At 41.4% G+C, this 23,043-nt stretch overlaps 1 protein-coding gene across 1 annotated transcript in view; it reads left to right on the forward strand.

The window, feature by feature from the left end:
* The window catches only part of usp43b (ubiquitin specific peptidase 43b), a 94,174-nt gene that overhangs the window by 66,400 nt on the left and 4,731 nt on the right, over positions 1-23,043 (forward strand). The window contains exons 7-14 of the mRNA XM_085453497.1: positions 1,269-1,431; positions 4,001-4,112; positions 12,106-12,209; positions 15,853-15,930; positions 16,010-16,139; positions 19,083-19,425; positions 21,920-22,078; positions 22,528-22,701. Coding sequence (XP_085309623.1) covers positions 1,269-1,431; positions 4,001-4,112; positions 12,106-12,209; positions 15,853-15,930; positions 16,010-16,139; positions 19,083-19,425; positions 21,920-22,078; positions 22,528-22,701 — 1,263 coding nt within the window. The remainder of the gene's footprint in view (positions 1-1,268; positions 1,432-4,000; positions 4,113-12,105; positions 12,210-15,852; positions 15,931-16,009; positions 16,140-19,082; positions 19,426-21,919; positions 22,079-22,527; positions 22,702-23,043) is intronic.

The following is a 23,043-nucleotide window of genomic DNA, read 5'->3' on the forward strand; positions in this document are numbered from 1 at the left end:
TCACCCATAAATCATTCCCCTGAGGTCAACCCTCATGTAAATGGAAAGCTCCTAGTGAGCAAGTTTTATCACCCGCTTGCTTGATTAGGGCAACATTAGGAAATCAAAAGCTGTGCATATTTATTGCGCTCAATCGCAAGGTCAAGACACTGCAATCAGAAGTTTAATGTTTAAGCTGTGGTGGTTCGACTCATTTTGAAGAGATCTTGTCCTTCATACAGTGCACAGCTTAATGCCCTCACCATTCAACTATATGTGTGTGTGTTTTCCAGTCTTCTTCCCCTCTCCTCCAACCAGGGCGGTGGCTTCCCCTCCCTGTGTCTGGTTCTCCTGAAGGTTTCTTCCTGTCAAAAGGGAGTTTTTCCTTCCCATTGTCACCAAGTGCTTGTTCATAGTGGCTCATCTGATTGTTGAGGTTTTCTCTGCATTAATGCATTAATTTATTTTACAAAATAAAGTGCCTTCAGGTGACTGCTGTTGTGATTTGGCATTACGTGAATAAAACTGAATTAAACTGAACCGAGTTGAATTAAATGTGTAAGAGGAGGCACGTTTCAGCACAGGCTTGCTGCTTTACAACAGTCTCAGTAACATGACATTTGCTTTGTCATTGATGAATCATGTGTTAGGTGTAAACAGCATTGTTTAATGAAACATTGTTGTATGGGAACACAGCCGCTGTGGTCAATCAATACCGTCTGCAAGTAATTTAACATGTGATTTATTGCCGTGAACTTCTGAATCACCTACTTATGTGCCAAGCCTGAAGGTTGTCAGCTGTGTGATGGGAAAGCAGCTCCACTGACGTCACATCAAGCAGGAATCTTATAGTCTCCGCTTTTCCCTCATTCGGTCACACTCCTCTGTGTGTTGGTACAGACACGAGGGGACCGAGCGAGAAGTGGCGCTTCTTGGCACCCCACCAGGACGGGATGTGGAACAGAAGCTGTATCAGATAATACCTCCTGCTGAGAGTGCAGGCAGCCATTGGTCCATCTGTTCTCTCCTCTGAATCACTGTTCCCCAAATAGAAAGTTGCTGTCTCGCCACTTTATATATCTCAATTCTCCTCCTTACTCCCCAGTAGAGGTGTTAAGTTTCGTGAACACATTCTCGGCACATGGAATCAGTTCAGCTTCCTTTCAAGAGCAACGTGAAATATTTGGTGCTGTAAATGCAAAGTTGTTAAAAGCTGACTCATTTTAGTGCCTCTTTCCTCTTTTGAGCACGCTCTACTTCTCAGACTTGTGTTCCCCATCCTCTTCCAGGGTACCATCACAGCCTACCATCATCCCCATACGCAACAGGTCCTGAGGGTCAGAGGTTACCCCCATCTGGGACGTTATCATCAGAGTTCCTCAACCAAGGTGCCCCCGTCAAGATTCTGCTGCTGGTGTGCAACGCTGCAGGAGCCGGCCAGCAGGCGGTTAGGTAATTACATCAATGGGCTGCTCACTGTAACATCCTCTCTGACAGCAATTGTTCTGTAATAGCTTAGACATCACACCTAAGCAGCAGACCTGTCAAATGATCGCTGTGTGGGAGCGTGCCTGGGGTCCCAGTAAGAGTGATACTCTCCATGGGAAGAGTTTGGAAGATGACTTCCTTAAGTATCAGAGTTCATCTACTTCATCTCTCAACTTTAACTTTATTCGCTCAACAACATTTGCTCCTTGCCAGGTCATACGTAGCTTATTCATGGCCACTGTAGTCTAAAAACACTGATATTTCCATCTCCAGTCATTTAGGATGATCGCATGAAATCAAGAAGCTCCTGAGGTCGAACCCACTAGTGACACGGGGCCTTTATGTGTGGCGTTTGCACCCTCTCCTTATGTCTATGTGGGTTCTCCAGCTTCCTCCCAGTGACATGCATGTTAGGGTACCAGGCCTAAATCAGTTGTAGGTGTGAGATGGTGGCGGGTTGCAAAGCAGCTTGCAGATGCAGGAGCATCTTTGGGCAAGCTAAGCAGCTTTAATTCCATACACTATCATAGATTTAACAAGTGAATGCATACAGGAGTATAAGTCCATTGGTGTCCTGCCATCAAGTGGTGGACAACCTAATGTTGTGAGGTTACACTTTAAGCTGAACATTCATCCGCCCTGTTTTATCCGAGGTACTAGAAAAATGGAATTCTAAGCTCATGGAAGTGTCTTGCCATTGGATGTTACATTTGCCAGTGTTGTCAGTTTGTCCATGCTATAAGATGCAGGCTCATACTTTAGAATTTAAAATGTTTCCTTTCTTTATTTTATATATATTTTTTTGTATATATAGAAATAATGAATCCAGGAAGTAGCCACTTGTCCTTTAAACCTAATCAACTTTGATAAACTTGTTTTATACATAGCCTTCCTCTAGGGAACCACTTCAAGGTCAGATTATCTCCCTGTCACAGAAAAGGCTCACATTTCACTCTGTGACTCAGTGAGATGAGTTTCAAATCAAACGACCGAGGACTCTGACATCTGGCGCTATACACAGAGATCCATCAGACACTGTGACAGAGTCCAGAGAGATCAATATAGGTGAGCTCGCCAACGCGACTGAGAGAAAGTCCGCTCAAATCTATAAGGGTCGGCCTCTCCGTTTCTCCTTCAAACGCCTCTCTGCCATTGCTCAGCCCACCCACCTATCTCGTTCTCATCAGATGACAGCTGGAGGACTGTGCAGCGCCAAGAAAATGACATTGGAGTCACATAGTTGTTTCACTCTTTTTAGTCGAGCATCACAGACACATTTCTGAGCACCAGTGTGAAAACTTGGAACTGTGATGGGATATTTTTATGTGTGGAAACCCAAAGGTGTTACTTCTATTAGCAATTTGGTTCTTTTGCATTTTGCCTGTAGATGCCAATTCTTACACCTGTCGGCTCAAGTATAAAATATAGACCTATCAGTAGATAATAGATATTTCTGTATGACCCCAACTCTCACATTTCTTTCATGAAACTTCCAAAATATTGTGTGAAAGAAATAATAAACTGGGATCTCTGAAGGTAAGGCTATCTGTCACAAACCATAGAGCAAGACAATTACATTTCATACTGCTGGCAATAACAGAAAAGCAGCTTCCAATGAAAGAGTCCACATCATAAAGGCCTGCAGACAGCACGTCAGGAGAGGGGCATGCATGTTGTAGATGATGGCAGATAGTGTGCTGGCATACTCTTAACCCACTGATCAATGCCTACTTGCCTGATCTGCCTCCTTGTGACTTTGCTTTCTCACCCAAAATAAAATTCAAGCTAAAGAGTGACTGTTTTGACAAAGTGAAGGGAATTTAGCACACATGGCTCAGGCACAAGTTCAATGGTAATCCTGCAAAGCCATCTAAAATTAGCTGGTGTTTTGGAAGCAGTGCAGGTAAATTTGGACACATTTGAATGAGGCACTGTTTTTGATTTTTTTTTAGGTTTGGAGTCGAGTGGAGAACTTTGCAGATTATTTTAAGAAATCCATTCATCTATTTTCTTAACTGCTTATCCAGTTCAGGGGTTGCAGGAAGCTACGGCCTCACCCAGCTTTCACTGGCACAATATGTTAAAATCTACTGTTTTGCTTCAGTGTCTGCAAAAATGTGCAAATGAAAAAACACAGTGTCTTTAAACATGCACCAGAGCTTTTCTTTCATTCATTACAATTCTGATGTGTATCTGCTTCTTATTTTGTCTCTTTATGGACGTGTATGCTAATAAATCTAATACATACAATAGCGGGTTGACCTCAATTAAATGAGTATTATAATAAATGCGTCATGTGATCTGTCATGTCACAGGGTCTTTTCCATTTCTTATCTCCCTTCTGTAGATGGGCTGTAATGAGAATTCTGCTCTAATACTGATAATGATGATAAATAATTATTTACATTACAATAGGATAAGAAGGCGGTGAGTCAGTAAGGGGTAATATGGGATGGCTGAGTGGTGGTGTTGCCATTTTGAATTCATCATCTTTTAGCTCCTGTGACACTAATTTCCTCTGTGCTGGTTTTAGGTTCGGGCCTCCGTTCCTCATGAGGGAGGACCGGTCTATTTCCTGGGATCAGCTGCAGCAGAGCATCCTCAGCAAGCTTTATTACCTGATGATCAACGGAGCTCAGGCACAGGTAATACAAAGATAGATTTTTTTTTTTAATGATTGAAGGAAATTTTGTTTTGTTTTGTCTTCTCCTCATGTCCTATTGAGATATCCATGCCAGGGTAGGGATTCACAGACTCACGTAGAGAAATTCTAGCACAACAGATGCTTAACTCCATGTCCTCTGGTTAAACCCAACTGCCAGAGATGTCTAGGAATTCAGTCTAGGAACCAAAAAAACTAACACTGATTATTAGACACACTAATTAGGCACAACTAAAGCTATAGTAAAGCCCCATAAAGACTAAACTAAAACTACAATACAGCCCTGTGCAATAAATCAGTAATAATTATAATAATAACAATAATAATATTAATAATACAGAAAAGATATTGTACTGTACCCCTGCATTATGACACCTATGATGCTTTTAAAGCTTATATTTAATGGCAGTGTGCGTAGGCGGGTGTGTTTCAAGCACCAGCTAGAGTTCCTGCAGAGCCGGCTGGCGCACCTGTTCCAGGCCAGGTTTATTGGCTCGAGACAGAGCAAAGCATGCCCACACAGTGAACACAGTGACACTGTGTTTCACAGCCGCGAGATCTCAGAGCTCAGAGCTGGAAGCAGCAGAGACGAGCTGGTGTCCTCTCGCTGTGCCTACCAGCACACCAAAGTAGAGTCAGGTGTACTGGTATGACAAATGCTGGTTTGTGTCGTAAAAAAGAAAAGAAAAAAGAAAGATTCTTTGCCCTCGAAAAACACAAGGCAATCATTTTGGGTAAAATGCAAATGAAATATATAAAATAAAATGTTTATTTACTGCATTTGAATAATTAATCATTAAATTGAGATATGCTTGGTATGAACTGAATGTATGCTAGTCAGGTGAATTTGACCAACTCATCAAAAAAAGCCTTTTATGTCATACTTATGTAACAAATTTATATGTAATCCGGTTATTTTAAGGCAAATAAATATTTATTTGAGTTTTGCACCCTAAAGGGATGCATGAGCGTAGCTGTTCTCTCGTCTAGGCTGTTTATTTCCCTCTTTTCGTGTGCTGATGAATGAATAGATTGCTTCCTCTGTCTCAGAGCCTCATTTATAAGTCATTTATATAGTCACGTTTGAGCTGGGAGCATTGCTTTTGTCCACTCATGCATTACGGTGTAGCGTTGTTGTTTGCCAATCACATTTACTGGTCCTGCTCAGTCTCAATCACGCTGTGTTATCTTTTCTATGAGCAAATGTTGGGATTTCTTAGGAGGTGAATGTGGATTCTTTACTAATACACACTGAGCTGTTCATGGGATGTGATTGGGGCGCACTGACATAATAAATAAAAATAATACACAAAAATTGGAATAACATGGTATTTTAGATCAACCCAAGGTCGATCTAAAACTGACTTTCTACTCCGTTCATACTCAAAGCACTTTCTTTCTACAAGCCTCATTTTCTCATTCAAATAGCACTTTTTTGTAATCTTTGAACCTTCACATGGACGATAGATGCATCAACTTAAGATTGATGCATCCGTCCCTGTGTAGGACACGGGGATCAGGCCAGACCATGTGATTGGAAGCAGCCCCAAAAAGGAGAATCAATGTGTTCTTAATATAAAAGCAATCAAATTTCTTCTCAGGTTTATTGCAGATTTGACTCACAGGAGAGCTACATTGTTACAAACTGTTACAGTTTGTTATAACTGATCTGCACCATTAAAAAGACAACACACGTCAGGTGTGTCTGAGTCTCAGTATCTGTTGTTTCGCTCTGTATTTGCACTGCTGAGAAACAACACGCACGAGATGTTTTCATTGTGTAAAAAGAAATAAAGCTAACTTGCCTGTTTGTATTTTGTCCATCGGGTTCCTCATTCCCCTGACGCTCTACATTCAGTTCACTTCTGCTCCCTTCCATCAAAATGCTGGTGTTAATGAGGACCTGAAAAATCTGTACTCAGCAGCAAAGAGTTACAGGACAGAACCAAATCATTGCGCACCTCGTTCACAGCATTGAGCGTCCACCTGTGCCAATCATACATTCGTTCTGGTGATACCTTCCCCTCCAAATATGCAAACTGTCAAAACCACATCAGACACAAAATAAGCTGTGATTTTTCTTCCAGTGTTAAACTGAAATTTACAGTTGTGTGATATATTTATATAATCTCCCAAAGGTTTGTGACATCTTTACATCACCAAGTCCAATACAAGACGTCAGATGCAGTGGAGACAGGTTCTCTGGAGCGATAAATAATACTCCTCCATCTGCCGATCAGATTAGTAAGTTAATTAAATCATTTCATTCTACCAACTTTGTGGGAACAGTTTGACGATGGCCCCTTCCTGTTCCAACATGACTGCGCAACAATGCATGAAGCAAGGTACATAAAGATGATGAGCAAGAAGGACTTGACTGGCCTGCACAAAATCCTGACCTCAACTCGAAAGAACACCTTTGGGATGAATTAGAGCGGAGACTGCAAGTCTCTTATCATCAGTCTGACCTCAATTTCCCATAAACAGAAGAAGTGAAGCTGTTGTAGCTGCAAAGGGTGGAACGACATCACATTAAACCCTATGGATTAAGAACGGGATGTCACTCTCAGGTTACATGTTACCCTCAGCAACAAATACAAGAACAATCACTCTTTTCAGCTATTGTTATCTCAATATGCATTTATCAGTCGTATTGTGCACACAAGGACAAAGATAACTGCATAGCTCTCAACTCACCTTTGTAAATAATTTTGCTATCAAGACACCCCCAAACAAAGAGTCTATGATTGCACTGAACACATTCCTGTGCTTGAGCATATCACTGTGTGCATAAGCCTGTTGCTAATTGTGCAGCCAAACTGATTTTCAATCAGTGCCTCTCCCCGCGTGGTGCAGGTGCCATGCAGCTGCAATAAACAGCCATACAGAGCACAAGAAAGGCGCAGACTTGCTCGCCACTCTTTCAGAAGCGCCAGGAGAGAGATGGAAGAGAAGAGTCAGGTGCAGCGTTTTCTGTAACTCTGTTGGAGATCTGCAGCCTCCTTTGTGCCCCATGCTGTCAGCTGTTTAATTAAAACCAGGCTTGTAGAGTATAATCAGTTTGCTGGAAGCCTACCTTTGCCAAGGAGGGAGCAGTGCTCAGAGCAGATGTTTGCTCTAAATCTTTCAACTCAGCAGAATATGTGGTTTTCTTACCTCAATGAATTATGCTCACAAGTGGATATTTTCCGCTTTTGTCTAATTTTAGCTTTAGCAAAGGCAAAAAACGCACATCCTCTGCCATTTTTCCTGGTACTGACATCACTTAACGACGTAGTGTTGAGACCCGTGCCCTTCTAAGTAGACCCATATGACCGTTTGCATCAGAAAATGTCAGGTAAAGAGAGAGAGGATGACAACTCAGAATGAAACTCAAAGACTCAAACTTGAAATGTGGTACATGATCTTCCATGTAAATGGCTGATGCACTCCACATACAGCCTTTCTATCCAGGATTCACGAAAACGTGTAACTGTCTGTTTCATTACTTTAAATATATTAAAAGTTTTTTAAAAACATTTCGTGTTCCCATCAGTTGTTGATTGGATATTAAAACTAACAACAACCTGGTATTGTTTGTCCTAACGTCTGTTGTCTAATTCTGTAGAGCCCATGTGAATCATAGCCTCAGTTTCCTGATATTAGGTGACAGGAGTGGCAGCCGGTGTGGTCTTCTGCTGCTGCTGGTGCTTCAAGGTTCAATGTGTTGTGTGTTCAGAGATGCTCTTCTGCACACCTTGATTGTAACAAGTGAATATTTGAGTATCTGTTGTCTTCCCATTTGCTTCAAAGTTACTTTACCTTTCTTCCTCACTCTGATGCTTTACTGTTTGAACTTCAGCACGTCGTCTTGACCACATTTGATGTTGAAAATTGTCTTTAAATGTATATTCAGATACCTTTAATATCCTTATCACATTATATTTCTCAGAATGACTATATTCATGTTTCACTGTGGTAACTTCCAACCTGAGAGGCAGGACATAACATGAAAATCTACTTCTCTAAGAACAACTTCTATGTGGAAAAAAACATTGTATTTATTATTTAGCAGATTGACAACTTCTGAAATACAAAATTGTCAGGGTGAGCTAAAGTGAAAACAGCAAACTAACGGAACTATGCATCAACACAAACTCAGAGACCTGACTGAAAGTAACAAAGCAAAAAATATGGGCTTACATTTTTAGTCTATTTATAATAAGAGAACACAGCTACAGAATAGCAGCAGCAGTTCACTCCTACTTACTCCTTCTATCCTCCTTGGCACGCAGCAAGTCTCAATCGCTGAGCTGACTCGTTGAATGAAAAGGGAATCAAACGATCCTCTCCAGACAGTGGACCTTATGTAGGGCGTGGTCCTCAGGCTAGTGTTGCCACACCTGTTGCAGCCCGGCGCCTGCACAGTCTATGCAAATCTTCTATGGTTACGACACTGACCTGAGAATCTCTCGGCTCATTTTTATCTCATATTTACTGTCTGACACACAACCAATGGTCTGTTAGCTCCGCCTCGTTTTTGGCGTTGCCTTCACAGATTCATCTTAAAGCTGGGAGGAAGATAAGCGCATACAGAACAGTTACCAGAACAATATGCTACTTTTGTCACTTGTCAAGAATATGGTCTGACACAGTTACGAATTTAAGTGACAGTCAAAAGGTAAAGTCATCTTTGAAAGCATAGACAGACAGAAGGAAACAAACTTCTAACAGTAGAGTTTGATCTATTTTTTTAAAGGTCTTAAAGAAGCACTTGATGCTATATTGTGCTTAAAGACTGGAGCTGCATGTCCTAGGGAAATAAAACTCTAGTTTCCCTCCTCGCCCACTAATGATGCTTATGGAATGTGGGAATATGGGAAAACAGCACTGATCTTGCATTGCAGTGCTGTTCAGACTCTTTGTATTTTCACAGCTCTACATCATGTAGAGACATCTCAAGCTTGACAGCTCTGTCATGACTCCTTGTGGATGCTAAGCCATCTCTGGAGAATTGCAGCTCAAGACAAGAGTTCAGACTGAATTATCTCATGTGTGCGAGGAGAGGTAATGTTGTTGAAGGAGTCAAAAGAAGGGCATTTAAAAATATAAGTGCATGTATCTTATTGTAGAGGAAGTTTTCTCTGCTTCTTGAGATGAGAATCTCGAGTTGGAAGAACTCACTGGGTGGTCGCTCTGCATGTACACACAAGCCTTGCAGTGGAACTCACAACAAGCCTGGCAAGGCTGTAATAAAAAGTCACTTTGGTTTTAAACTTGTCATCTAGCATTCAGATAAACAGGCAGGAATGGTTTTGAATTCTTTGGAAAGGCCGCCCAAAGCACCTAGACACCACACGGACGTTTGATGCCTTCACTGACCACAGACAGTGAAGATAGCTTCGTTATAAACTACTATGTATGTGTGTGTGTGTGCCCTCAAAATGCTACTTTCTAACGATAAGTGCTAACTGCTGCATTTCAGCAGCTAGCTGACATTCTGGATAGTACTGCGTGTGCATTTGTGAGGCAGTAATTCAAAAGTAACATTTAACTTTCCCCAGGGGTGCGTGCGCACCGGTGGGCTCAGCACGTCAATATTCTCCAGGAATGTTCTGTCTGCTCCGCTGTGCTCCTGGTCATCAGAAAGATCCTGCCGGTCTGAGCTTTTCCTCTCAGCCTCGTGTGGGAGTTTGTGTTTGAGGCCAGCCAGCAACAGATTTCCCCAGAACAAAAGGAAATCGATTTCATTTTTCCATTCCTTCGTTCCTAAAGCACTTCTGATCTAAGGCAGATCTCAGGGTAATATACTCGGGCTTCAGAGGACAAGAAACACTCTTTTTCTCTTTTTTTCTCCTGAACTCGTGTTTTCCAGCGTGGTTGAATAGCATATGAGAGAAAAGCCTGAGTCTGTTTGTGGTTTGGATTTAAGAAAAAGACACTTAATTGCTATGCTCCGTGCTGATTCAAGCCATGAGCTAAAAATGTCAGGTGCAGGTCTCAGCCTATATTTCACGATGGCCCATTTTTGTTTTTGTATCTCCCGAGCCCATACACAGCACATTTCTCCAACTTAAATATAACACAAAAACAGGCCATTGTTTTTTATCCACACTAATTTCCATTTCAGCATTTTTAAATAGTTTGGAACAGCTGTTCAAGAACCATTTTTAGCACGCAAGCGCCAGCAACTAATCACCGTCTGAAAGATATCAAGGCAGGAAGTTTCACTCAGGGTTTTTTCTTAGTTTTTTTTTCTTAACAAATTGCCTGTAAAGACTGATTTAGATCATTAGCCTTCAATGACGCCTTATATAAAGAGGCACCATTCCTTCCATAAGAAATTCTGGCTATGTTTTGGTGAGCCGCGGGGAAGGATGTACCTAATGGGATGGTGAAGTGGGTGATGTCTGAAGTAATTATTTGCCAAGGCGAAGCACTGACTGATCGTGTGATGGGAAAACAGAAGCTGTTGTACATTCTGCACTCATGTGTCGGTGTCCAAAAAAACTCCAGAAGATTACAAAGAGGCAAATCAGTACTGAAGGCTCAGGTATCTTGTTTGTGACTAGGCAACCAGATGATGGCCTCCAAAAATCCTGCTCCCCTAACCCCACCGTGTGGTAAAACACACACAAAAACAGACATCTCACCCAGTTTTTAGACATGCGATCATTTCCATAGTTTACCAGCTGCACTGAGTCCCTCTCTGTCTCTGTTCTCTTACACTGCTACTTCTACACCTCCCTTTTTCCTCCTATTCTTTTTTTTCTGACTTGTGATGTCTGTGGGTGGGAGGCTAGGTGGTTAAGCTTGACCTTCCAGATAGTTTTAGTGTTATAGGGTGTGACAGTAAAGTGGTTTTTGATAAATAAAAGGCTTTTATGTGACTAAATGAAGTTTTCACAAGCCTTTTTTTTTTTTGCCTTTGCAAATAATCTCGTGATTTTCTAATCCTGAAATTTTTTAGCAACCTCTTAATATAGCTGCCGACTGTCTTTCACGTATTAGGTTCATAAAATAATTATTTTTGGTCTGCGCTCGGCAAACTGAGCCATCATTTTTGCCTGATCAGTACACAAAACCCTGACTGGATGAATAATAACACTCAACTCCAAGCAGCAGAGCTTTGGTAGTTGTTGTGGTAACATGCAGACAACAAGTCTGCAGCGATAATAGCAGCTCTTTGAGGCCGTCTGTACTTTGTGCTAGATTGTAAATATAAGAGAAGAGAATACCGCCCAATGCTTTAACTTCACCAAGTGATTTTAAATAATGTGATAAATCTCCAAAAGTTGATTCTGTTCATCTGGACGTAGCGTTTTGTGGGAGAAACATTTCGTCACTCATCCAGGTGACTTCTTCAGTCTCAGCTGACTGCAGGTTTCCCCAATCTTATAAACAGTACATTTGCAATTACTTTCCTGCAACATTTGATTTACTTTCCTGGATGATTGAGAATGCATCAAAATGTGATAAATCATATAAAAAGCAATAAGCAGCGTAGGTAGGAAATGTAAAAGAAATAATAAACTAGCAGCTATTGTGAACATCTGTGTGGTTATTAGAAAAAAGGGGGAGAAATCCAAACGCCGAAAGGGTCGACCCTGTGTTGGCCACAGCTATTTATGCTAAACAGCTAATCAGTGAGTTTGTGTATTTGAATATGAAGAATTAACCATCCATGTAGCCACACGGCACTAACATGAATGAAAATGTGAGCTTTAACTTGTTTACCTGACACTGCATAGAAATAAAAGCACATTACGTTTTTAAATGGTGAATGTGAGAACGTCTTAAGGAGCAAACTAACACTGATTTTTACATGCAGATGCATTTAACTAATAATACTGCTGAGATCCAGAAAGTATAAAACACTTACAGTATCTATAGAGAGGCGCTGAGAGATGTTAAAGACATTCAGGAGGTGCTGCTGTATGATAAAGTATCCTGATGCTGTCCGTGTGTTTACCGTGTGTTTTATGCTCCTCTTTCAGAACACCAGAGTGCTGTTCAACATCCGTGTGGTGGGGGGATCTGTGTTTTACAGCTACCTGTCACCTCAGGATGGGCAGCCTCTCTACCACCCTGCTGTCGACAGGTCAGGATGCCTTGAATCTTATAAGTTAGCGTATATCAGGGCATAACAAGTCCCCATGTTATGTGTTGGTTCTTCCAATTATCACTTATTCACTCATAATGACTTTTTCTTATTTTGGGGTGTTAATTGCAGTTCCTGTTGAAACTTGAATCTTCCTCTGCAGCTCTTGGGAGCCCCCACAGCTGCAGCAACTTTTATGCCAAACAAAAAATTGAAAGCGTGCATGAAGCGAAAGGTCACAGAACATATTCCCTGAGCTCTGAATAGACAGTGTGTAAAGTATTTTTATATAATTAGATTTTTATTTCAAAATTTATCACTTCTCAAAAATTCAACTCTCCCTTTCGCAAAAGGATACAGAGGCTATTTTGTACCACTTTAAATTGTGGTCAGATGCATCCTGTTATCTTTTATGGCCCTTGAGGTGTCTACTTAAACTTGATTAGAGTCCACCAGTGGAAAATTGCAGGGATTGGCTGTAAAGTGTACAAAAATTGACTCCACACATCAGGAAAAAGATCAAGCTGTGAACATCCAAGAATAACTCTGTATGCTCCCGTGATAAAACTAAGGCGAGGCGTAGATCGGCAGAAGGGTCTAAATCCACATCTGAAACTTTGCGGTTTCCCAGGAGTGCAGTGGCCTCAATCACTGTCAAATACAAGGAGACTGAGATCAGAGTCTTCTAGGAGTTTTACCAAAATGTGTAACCCAGCTAAGAGAGGCGATCAAGAACAAGACTTCAGATGTCCTCTGTAGAACCGGAAAAACCTGCTGAACGGACCACCATCCCAGCAGCACTCCATCAGAGCAGCTATACAACTGAACTGTTTGGGATGCCTATCATCTAGAAAATGCTAATAGTACAGAAGAGGTGGTGGTAGCATTGAGAACTGCTTCTGAACATCAAGGATAGGAAGGACAGTCAGAACTGTGAGATAATTATTAGTTTTGCGTAGCTAGCCAACTGGTATGGGTTTATACTAGATAAGTGAAGTCCCGTCTTCCTCCCATCAACCAGTCAGTCCAGATGGCCGCCCCTCCCTGACCCTGGTTCTGCCTGAGGTTTCTTCCTGTTAAAAGGGAGTTTTTCCTTCCCGCTGTCGCCAAGTGCTTGTTCATAGGGGTCTTCTGACTGTTGGGGTTTCCTCTATTATTATAAGGTCTTTACCTTACAATGTAAAGCACATTGAGGTGACTGTTGTTGTAAATTGAAGCTATATAAATAAAACTGAGTGCGACAGATCTCGTTTGAGCAAACTATAAGGCTGATATTGACATGGTCCTGGGTCGGTGACCCAGTGTTTTGTGTTTTTGGATTAAGTTATACTTTTTGAATTATGCTTTTCTGTTTTGTATTATATTTACTGTTCCTGGTTTCTAGGTTTCTGCTCAGTTTCTGGTCCCTGCGAGTTGCATGCTTAGTCTTAGTTTTCGGTCTTTATGTCTTCCTGTGCTCCACGTCTAGTTCCTTCTGTATCTGTGCTTCATGTTCTGTCTGTTCCAGAGTCTGTCATGTTTCCACGTCTCAGTGTCTCCTGCCTCTTTATAAACTGTCTCGTGCTTCCTGTTTTACTTTGGTAGTCCGTGTCCTATGTCCCTGTGTCTCGTTATGTCAGATTAGCCCAGCTGTGCTTCCCTCCTGTTTCCCATTCCCTCGTTACTCCCTTGTGTATTAAAGCCCCGTGTTTTCCAGATAAGGAATCCAGATATCCTCATCGTGCTGTTTTCTCTCTTTGTGTTCCTGGCTTAATTCTAGTTCTCAGTTCCTAGTTTGTTTTCCTAGTCTGTGTTTTTTATTTTCAAGTTTCCAGTTTAATTTCTAGTTTTCATGATCAAGTTTTTTCTGTTGTTTGTTTGGTTGGTTGGTTTTTTTGTGAGTTTATTTTTTATGGAAAGTCTTCCCCGCAATAAAAGGTGACACTTTAAGTTTTCATTCCGTGTACGGGTCCTGCATTTGTCCTTCATCCTGCCTACTACAGCACACACCTTGACAGATATATTCATATTTTATTGGTCTAAAGAATTATTAGATCATTGTAAATATCTCCTGAGTTGTGGAATGACTGGTATTATGTTTGAAATCCAACAAACTCACCTCAATAACCTGTTTCAATAAGCTAACTCATGTTAGGTCTAATTTAATCAGTTTGAATGGATTTGAATTCCTCTCTGATCTAACCAGAAGGTTTCTTGAAAATAAAAGCTACAAGCAGCATGCTGACAATGCTAAGTTTAGCATTCTCTGATTGATGCTGTCCTGAAGGCAAAGTTGGCTTTAATTTCATCTTTTTTATGTATATCACATTTACTGGAAAGATTGGCTTTGATTTTCACAGCAGTGACTGAAATGTGCAGACATTTCCTCTTTCTTTACAGGCGCATGTCTGATGGCTTTCAGTTGCAGAAGTGAATTGCTGTTTCAAAGGACCATTTTGGCAAGGTCTTTAAAGGACTTCCATTTGTGTGGCTGCGAAGAACAGTTCATTCACTCACTGAATGGTGCTGATGGGGGCAAATGCTTTTGAAATCTTTTGAAATGCAAATGCAAAAGCAGCACACTGTATCCGAGAATCTCGTGTAATGATAGCGTTTGAACTCTAATGATTCAGAAATATGTTCTGTCCCCAACTCAGCCCATATCAAGTAGGCAAGAGTGTTCTAGTGCAAGTGCTTCACTACACTTTGTTCACTTCTTTTGGCCTCTGTAAACTGTTTGTGTTTGTGTGTAATGTCACACAGGTCAGAGATTGCCTTGTTAGCACCTTTTTGGTCATGTTAGCATTAAAGCATGGATGTAAATATTGGATGGCAACTACTTTGGTTTTGAGTGAAACCTCTGAACCACTATCAGATTGAAACGGCACCACCTACTGACTTCAGTCATCCCCTGAGTCTTATTTTAGTGGGTGTCTCTTTAACTATTAAATGTTAGCATGCTGCCATAATTAGCTAGATGGTGTCAATTATAGGAATTGCACTTGCTTACCATCAGCATGTTTTAGCATCCTGATCTAAGACTTTAGCTCAAAGATTTCTGTATCTGTGTACCGACAACAGAATGCTCTTCTTAAAATAATAATGTGCATAGTGTCACACATATCACAACTGCCATAAAAACGAATGACAGCTGCTGGTAGATTCCTGCTCTTTCTATTAATTTTCTTTTGAAACTTTGATTTTGTTCGACAGCTTCCACAGCACCTCAGAAATGCTCAAAGTTGATTTTTAATGGAGACATTTAAAGGTTCTGTCTTAATGGGATGACAGCAGTCTAACAGCACAAGCTGAAATCAACATCAGCTACTTCAGATATGTTCATCTGTATTGCACATCTCACATAAACATTCACTCCTATGTTTAATTTTATGGGGATAAATTGTTCATCTCTCTCAGAGTCAAAACATCAACTGCTTATGTCCCATCTAAAAGCAACAACGATGCTGACACCTAGTGGTTTGAAAGCGTCAGTGCACATGTACTTAAACAGTCCAGTAAATTGATAAATGTGTCATAACTTGAAACTGCAGCAAATGTTAGAAAAGCCTGATGGAAATAAAACAGATGGAGTAGTCCCGCTGACAGGATCGATGTCACGTTGTACCGATGCCTCACAACTACCTTTGATCCTGATGTCTTTTAGAGCTTTGAAGCTGTGCGGCTCAGGAGGCCCTCCACATGTGAAGCTCATTATCGAGTGGGAACACAGAATCAAAGACTGGTCAGTACATTGTGCATCCAGTTGTTTCAGTATCACTTTAGCATTCGCGCTAACCTTAACTAACTCTTTGTGCCCGCAGCCTCTTCGGTAACATTAAGGAGGAGGTGGTGAAGGATGCGGAGAGCGTGAGGAATCAGCAACAGCAGCATGTACAGCAGTACAGCTGCACCTTGGATGAGTGCTTCCAGCTCTACACCAAAGAGGAACAGGTAGACTGTGTGCTGTTATAGATATTTACAGTTTGGAACAACAGTACAGCACGGATGTGTTGCTGCTTATGCTCTTTTAGTTCAGCGGCCTAAACTGTGTAATTGATTTCTGTTTTTTGTTTTTTTTTTAAAGTGGTAACTTGTGCACAAAAATAAAAGAAAATATTAATATCTTAATATAATACAATATTAATGCTGATAGATCAATCAATGAATACATTTCCATCTAATCTATGTTTCTTACTGATACCCATCAGGGAAAGACAAAGACTTTAGACACAATTAAAACACTTTAACGTTTGAAGCTAACAATGGGATAGAAGTTAGCAAGTTGTCTTGTATGTGTCAAGATTCAACTAAAAGTTTGGCCCAAATTCAGAGCAGAATGAGGAATTTAAAAAAAACAATCAAGTTTTATTAAAAATTGATAGCTTGGCCAGCAGAGGTAACAAATCCAAAGTGACAAAACCAATCCAAAATAAACAGACGGCACTTGCAGGGGAGAGGAGCCGCATTGAAAACCCACACAAGCAAACCAGGAACTACAACAAACAATCTGACGAAGAGGAAGAAGAAGGCAGAACTATTTATACTCAGAGGGCTGACCAATAAAGTGGAGACAGGTGGGGGACAAGGCTCAGCTGAAGAAAAACAAGATAGTCAACAGACAGAAAGTAAAATCCAGGAACAAGATGCCAGAGGAAATGAGTTAACAGAATAAAAACAGGAAATGAACGAGCCACTATAACTGAAATGAGGAGGCGCTGAAGCTGCAGTGACAGATGGAGGAACAGATGGGGAAACACTGAAGGAACTAAAAATAAATAACAAACTCAGAATAGGAATCGAGGCTGAATAAAAACCAAGGATGCAAAACCAACGGCGAAGCACCAGCAGTGCTTCTAATCTCCACAAGCACAAAACGATAAGAAGAGACAAGAGCTCGAATAGAACAAGAGCTAATGCTCGAAGTGCTGGAACCATACCAACCACCGTGGACCCTACAGAGGTCACGCACATCGCCCAACTCCTCCAGGATGGCACATCAATACCTGCCACTGCCTGAAAGGTTTGCTGCGTCTCCCTGTATGGTCTCAAGAGCATGAAGAAGATTACAGGAAGCAAGCAGTTACTCTAGGAGAGCTGGACAGACAGGGAGTAAGAGGACGAGCACTGCCAGAGTGACAAAATGACCTCCAGCAGGAAACTAATGTGAATGTCTCTTAATAACTGGCTCTGGTCATAGTATTGTAGGTCCTGGTGCAGACCTGGGACAAGATCCTCAAAAACACCATCTATAGTCTCATTAGGAGTGTTCCCCAATGTCGTCAGGCATGCATACAAGCATGTACTGAGTAACATTTTGAGTTGCTGCGATGAAATTTTGCCAAAACGGACTATTCGTCAGTTCTTCTCTTTGTGGTGTTTTTGATCATTTTCATTTCTGTCACACCATGTGACATATTTTTATATCCTAACACATATTCCAGTCCATATCAGTATAGACATCCATTAAGTTTGTTTTTTCCAGGTGAGATCTGATGTGTTTTCAAAGGTTTCCTTTCATTTTTCTGAGCTGTGTACATTTTGCTACTGAACTAGTGCAGTGTGAAACTGGCTCCACGTGTTTGTGTTTGTATTGGTATTAAATCAGGAAGTAATCAGGTAGTTCAAAAATAGACAGTTGTTGTTGCATGTAGATATGCCAGCGTACAACACACTGACGCTGACTGAAACGGGAAAGGAATGTTTGTTTTTGAAAGGTTATGTTTGTCTATCGTCTATCAGTAGGTGGTAAAGAGGTAAAAACAAGCAGGCGAAGTATTTTTATCGACTGCAACATGTCAAATGTCTGTTCATGCTCTCCTCTGTGGGCAGTACATGACAGTGTTAGACAGCTTTTAAGTGGGTTGTTCCCATTATGTGGAGTGTCAGAATCATATGACTGTCCATGTGCTTCAGTGATGCGTTCAGCCAAACACTCCAGAGACAAAAATGTCTCTTTTCCCAGTAAAACATCCAAAAGGCACTGAAGATAGTTTTTTTTTTCCTGTGTTTTTTTGCATGGAGATGTAGATGAATGTAATTTATTATTACATTTTATTAGAATAATTAAGAGTAGACGTAGATTAGACAGTAGTTGAATCCATTTTTTGTTACAGTTGCATTTTGTTACCAGCTGGTGGAGCTGCAGTCTCGAGGGAGACGCTGTTCAATCTAAGCCGGTAAATGTTCCTCTGATTTAGCCAACTTACCAATATTTCACTGTATAAATAAATTCCTTTTTACAAATTGCAGGTGTTGATTCCTTTCTAAACCTGATAAAAAAAGAAGATAAAATCATAAAATCATAATTATCTTTTTTTTCACTGCAGTCCAGAAAGCAAATGCAAACATTTACAAAGGTACAGAAGGCAAGCGGAGGATGTGTTTTTTTTCTGAGATTCTCCGTATGTTTGAGGTGATTTTCGCCTCACAGAGTATTTTTTGAGCAATGAGATGGTCGTTGTTGTTGTGTGTCAGCGAAAAGTGCAGCCGTGCTTTATTTGCGATGCATGTGACATTAACAAAGCAATAAACAATCTTCAGCGCTTCTTTGTAAAGTTTGAGTGCATGACCTTGCTGAATGCAACAGCTCATCACTTCACAGTATTCAGGATGGTAAACATAGGGAAGCGAGAAAAGTGTGCACAAGTAGTAACCATGGCAACAGATTCTAAATGTACGTCTTGGTCAAAGTTGAGCCGAGTGCTCCACGAGCAAAGGAAGAAAGAATTTCCAGGTTTTCGCTGCACCAGTGTGTGCGTTATAAGAATGCAATAAAACAGGAGGGGAAAACTGATTTGCAAACATATGACGCAGAAGAGGGATTTTTGAGAGACTGTCAAATATTTAAACGCCAGTTTTGTCTCTGCTTCCCTTCCTCTCTGTTTTTCCAATCAGCTGGCACCTGATGATGCCTGGAAGTGCCCCCATTGTAAGCAGCTGCAGCAGGGCATGGTGAAGATGAGCCTGTGGACCCTGCCAGACATCCTCATTCTCCATCTGAAGCGCTTCAGGCAGGTGGGTGAGCGGAGGAACAAGCTCACCACATTCGTGCATTTCCCCCTGGTGGGCCTGGACATGACGCCGCACGTGGTGCATCGCAGCCACGGCGCCCATCAGCACCCTCTACAGCCGGGCTGGAAGCAGAGCAGACGACCTGACCTGGCTCCTCCTGACTATCTGTATGATCTGTATGCTGTGTGCAACCACCACGGAGGCATGCACGGTGGACATTACACAGGTAACATCTAAGAAATGTACTTAGAAGTTTGTACTTTATTTGTACAGTAACAAAGTCCCTCACAGTTTAGATAAAAACACATTAAAACCAAGTGACCATATTTATAGATGTAAATTCATTCCTGCATATGAACTCCTGTACACGTATTAGGAGAAGCAGAGGCCACAGATCACAGCAAAAGGATTAAAGATGATTTAAGAAAAGCTGACCTTCTTTTAAAAACAAATCACACATTCAGTCGACCTCTTAGGATGAGGGAAGCTGTTTAAAAGTTTAGACGCTACAACCCTAAAAGCGTGATCACCTCTGGTTTTAAAATAAGAGCGTTAGGAGACCTTGATCAGAGCTGCAGTTTTAAGGTCTCTGTAGCTCTACTTTATACACAGGAGCCTGGCCATGTAGGGCTTTATCCATCCATCCATTTTTTTCCACTTTATCCTATTGGAGCTGGAGCCTATCCCAGCTGCCACTGGGCAAGAGGTGGGGATTCTGGATAGGTCACTAATTTGTCACAGGGCAGACAACCTTTCACATCTACGGGCAATTTGGAATCGCCAATTAAGCTAATTTCACTAAGTGCATGTGACGTGCACGCATTGGGGGGAAAGGCCCCAGCCAGATGGTGGATTTGAACTCAGGGCCTTCTTACTTCTTACACCACACCACCATGGGGATTTTTTAGGTTGTGCGAAGTCTTGTTAGCAGTCTAACCGCTGCTTTCTGGACCAGTTGAAGATAGGCTGGGGAGATCAGAGATTTATGTAAAACCTGAGTTTTATCTGAGGAAGCAAGACTGGATGAGTTTTGGGATGTGAGATTCAAAATTCAGTTGTTTGTTGCAAGGTTCTTACCAGAATTTTTTACACAGCTTTCTTAAGGATTTCAAAAAATGAATAGAAGTTTGGAAATGGGCCTGTAATTGTCGGTGGGATCTCCGGACGTTTTGGGGGGGATTTTAAGCAGAGGGATGACAGAGGCTGTTTTAAAATAATCTGGCATGCGCTCAGATGATAGTGACAGTAGCAGATAAAGTCAGTCTGAAAATCAGTAAAAAAGAACATTCCAGAAACCGGTCTTTCTCTGCACCAGCTCCAGGTTTTAATGCTGTGAGTAATTGGTGTATTTGACCCCTCACCCAAACTGTCATGATGCTGTAACGCAGATGAAAGAAGCAAGGCTTTCCCTGAAAAAGCAGTTTTGGCACCATAAGTTATAATGATACCTTTCTATAGGCTACATCGTTCAGTATAAACTGGGCCTTCACACTTTATCCTGTGAGATGTGTGTGGCTTTTGTGGCCTTCTTTTCTTTCACTCAGAGGATGTGTCATGACTTCCAAAAAGAATTTCAAATTTTGATTTTTACAACCATAGAGCACTTTTCCACTTAACCTCAGTCTGTATTAAATTACCTCAGGTCCAGAGAAGGCTGCAGCATTTTCTCCCATAAAAGTGAGGATACATTTATTATGACAGAAGTTTTTAGAGTGAACAGGAAAGCTGGGAGAGAGAGCGGGGGAAGACAAGCAGCAAAAGCCCTGGGATAGATAGAACTCAGGTTTCTGCAGTAGCCTTATGATATATGGGTCGCCTGCTCAAGCTAGGCGATGAAATAAAATGATTTCAAGGCCAAGACCGATTTCTCCCACACAGCCCTCGTGGAGTTGCAATATGTAGATGACGGCACTAACATCGCCCACACAGAAAAAGATCTTCAGTGCATGCTAAATGGCTCTGTCTGGGCAAACTTGCACATCGGCGTGACTTTAAAGAAAATAAAAAAAGACAGCAAGGATCTTAATTAACCTCGGCAAGTCTTCCATAAAATAAAAATTGACATTGTAAGCCCCGAAAATGATCTTCTTGAAGAAGCAGAAACAAACAGCATGACCACCACCATCATTAGACGCCAGCTGACATGCTGATTGATGTAAGTCTGATTCATAAACAGGTCCTCTGCCTACAACTAAATGACTGCAAGTAAGCAATAGAATAAAAAAATAGAAACTCAAAGGATTTAACTGAGAGGACTTTGGGTAAAAAAGAATTACATCAAGTGCGAGAAGAAACAGTGTAATTGACTTGCACTCATCTCAGACAAGCTGCCAGAAATGAGCTGTTCCAGAACTTCCAGTTTGAGCCATCCCAAGTCTCAGAAAGGATCCATACAAGAGCCCAATCTGTTTAAAAGCCCAGTGAGGACACCCTGTGGCAAAGACATAGAAAAGCATTCATATTATCAGCTGCCTTGGTCATTAGCCGCAGCATGGGTATTAATAGAAAGCTGAACAGACAGTTAAGGATCCAATTACCCATGCATTGTGTATTTTCCTGTGTATGTTTATGAGCAAACTCCCACAGACACACCCATCTGTGTACCACTTTTTCACTCATTAATTAGTCAAATAAAGAAACAACTGCAGTGACATCCTTTCGCCGGAGCCTAGCAGAAATCAAAGAGTTTGGTCTCTCTGCTTTTTCCATTGTAATTTCAGCCTATTGCAGGAACTCTGTTGACGGCCAGTGGTACAGTTATGATGACAGCAGCGCTGAGCCAGTTCCAGAGGCGGAGGTGTGCACACGTGGAGCCTACATCCTCTTCTACCAGAGGAGAAACACTATCCCCCCCTGGTCTGCCAGCTCCTCAGTCACAGGTCAGTCCTTTCAGATGCTGCAGAGTGCCTTGCTATTATTAGTTGGCTGGAATCTGCTACACCTCATTCATATAATATAAAACTAATGGAGGCAACATGAGAGTGTCATTGCACCTCACACCCTCATTATCTGGTAAAAACTCTATTTTTAGCCCCATCAGTGTTCATTTTCACTGCCTCATCTTGTGTTGTAGCTAATAGCCAACAAGACCTGCTGCCAGTCTCTATTTACATGAGTCACAGAGACGCTCTTTTTCATAGTTTCTACCTAATGTCTGTTTTTCCTAATGGATGAAAATAGATACTACTCCACAATCACAGATCTGTTGCCATCTCGATGCAGGATTGCTTCTTCTAATGGAGCTGTAGTTGGTCTTTTTCTCTTAATGTGCATGCTTATTATTGGACTGCAGAGCAACAAAACAAATTATTTTCATTCCTCTGTTTAGGTTCCACCAGCTCGTCCGCCTCTGACCACTGGCTGGTCCGGCTGACAGGGGGCAGTAAGAGGGGCAGTGTGGTGTCAGGAGGACCTGTGCCAGGATCTCTGGGAGCCGTACAAGCCCCTGAGTCTCCTGAGTTGCCAGTGTTTAGAGATGAACCTCCCAAAACAGTGGAAACATGTAGGTATCTGGACTAATGTGTATAGTTGGTATATTGTATAAAACACAAGAAGGCAAAAAAAACCCTTTAAGAGTAAAAGATGAGGTGCATTTTATAGTTTACAGTGCTACATTGTTACCAAAGGACTTGTATTCAAATGCATCCAGTCTCAATGATAAGCTATGGAAAGCTTGGTTAACTCCTTTCTCATCTTAACAAAAGGAGAAAACAATTCCTTGTTTTGAGTTAGTATTTTATTGTTGTTCTTGCTGATGATCTTGATGTGATTCCAACCTCGTGCAGGTCTATAATCTTGACCCTGACGTCCTTTGACAGTTTTTTGGTCTTGCCCAAAAAAAAAA

This window comes from Copadichromis virginalis, linkage group LG4 (genome assembly GCF_057382275.1).
Source record: "Copadichromis virginalis isolate Kocher_CV1m ecotype Utaka linkage group LG4, C_Virginalis_male_GT1.1, whole genome shotgun sequence".
NCBI lineage: Eukaryota > Metazoa > Chordata > Actinopteri > Cichliformes > Cichlidae > Copadichromis > Copadichromis virginalis.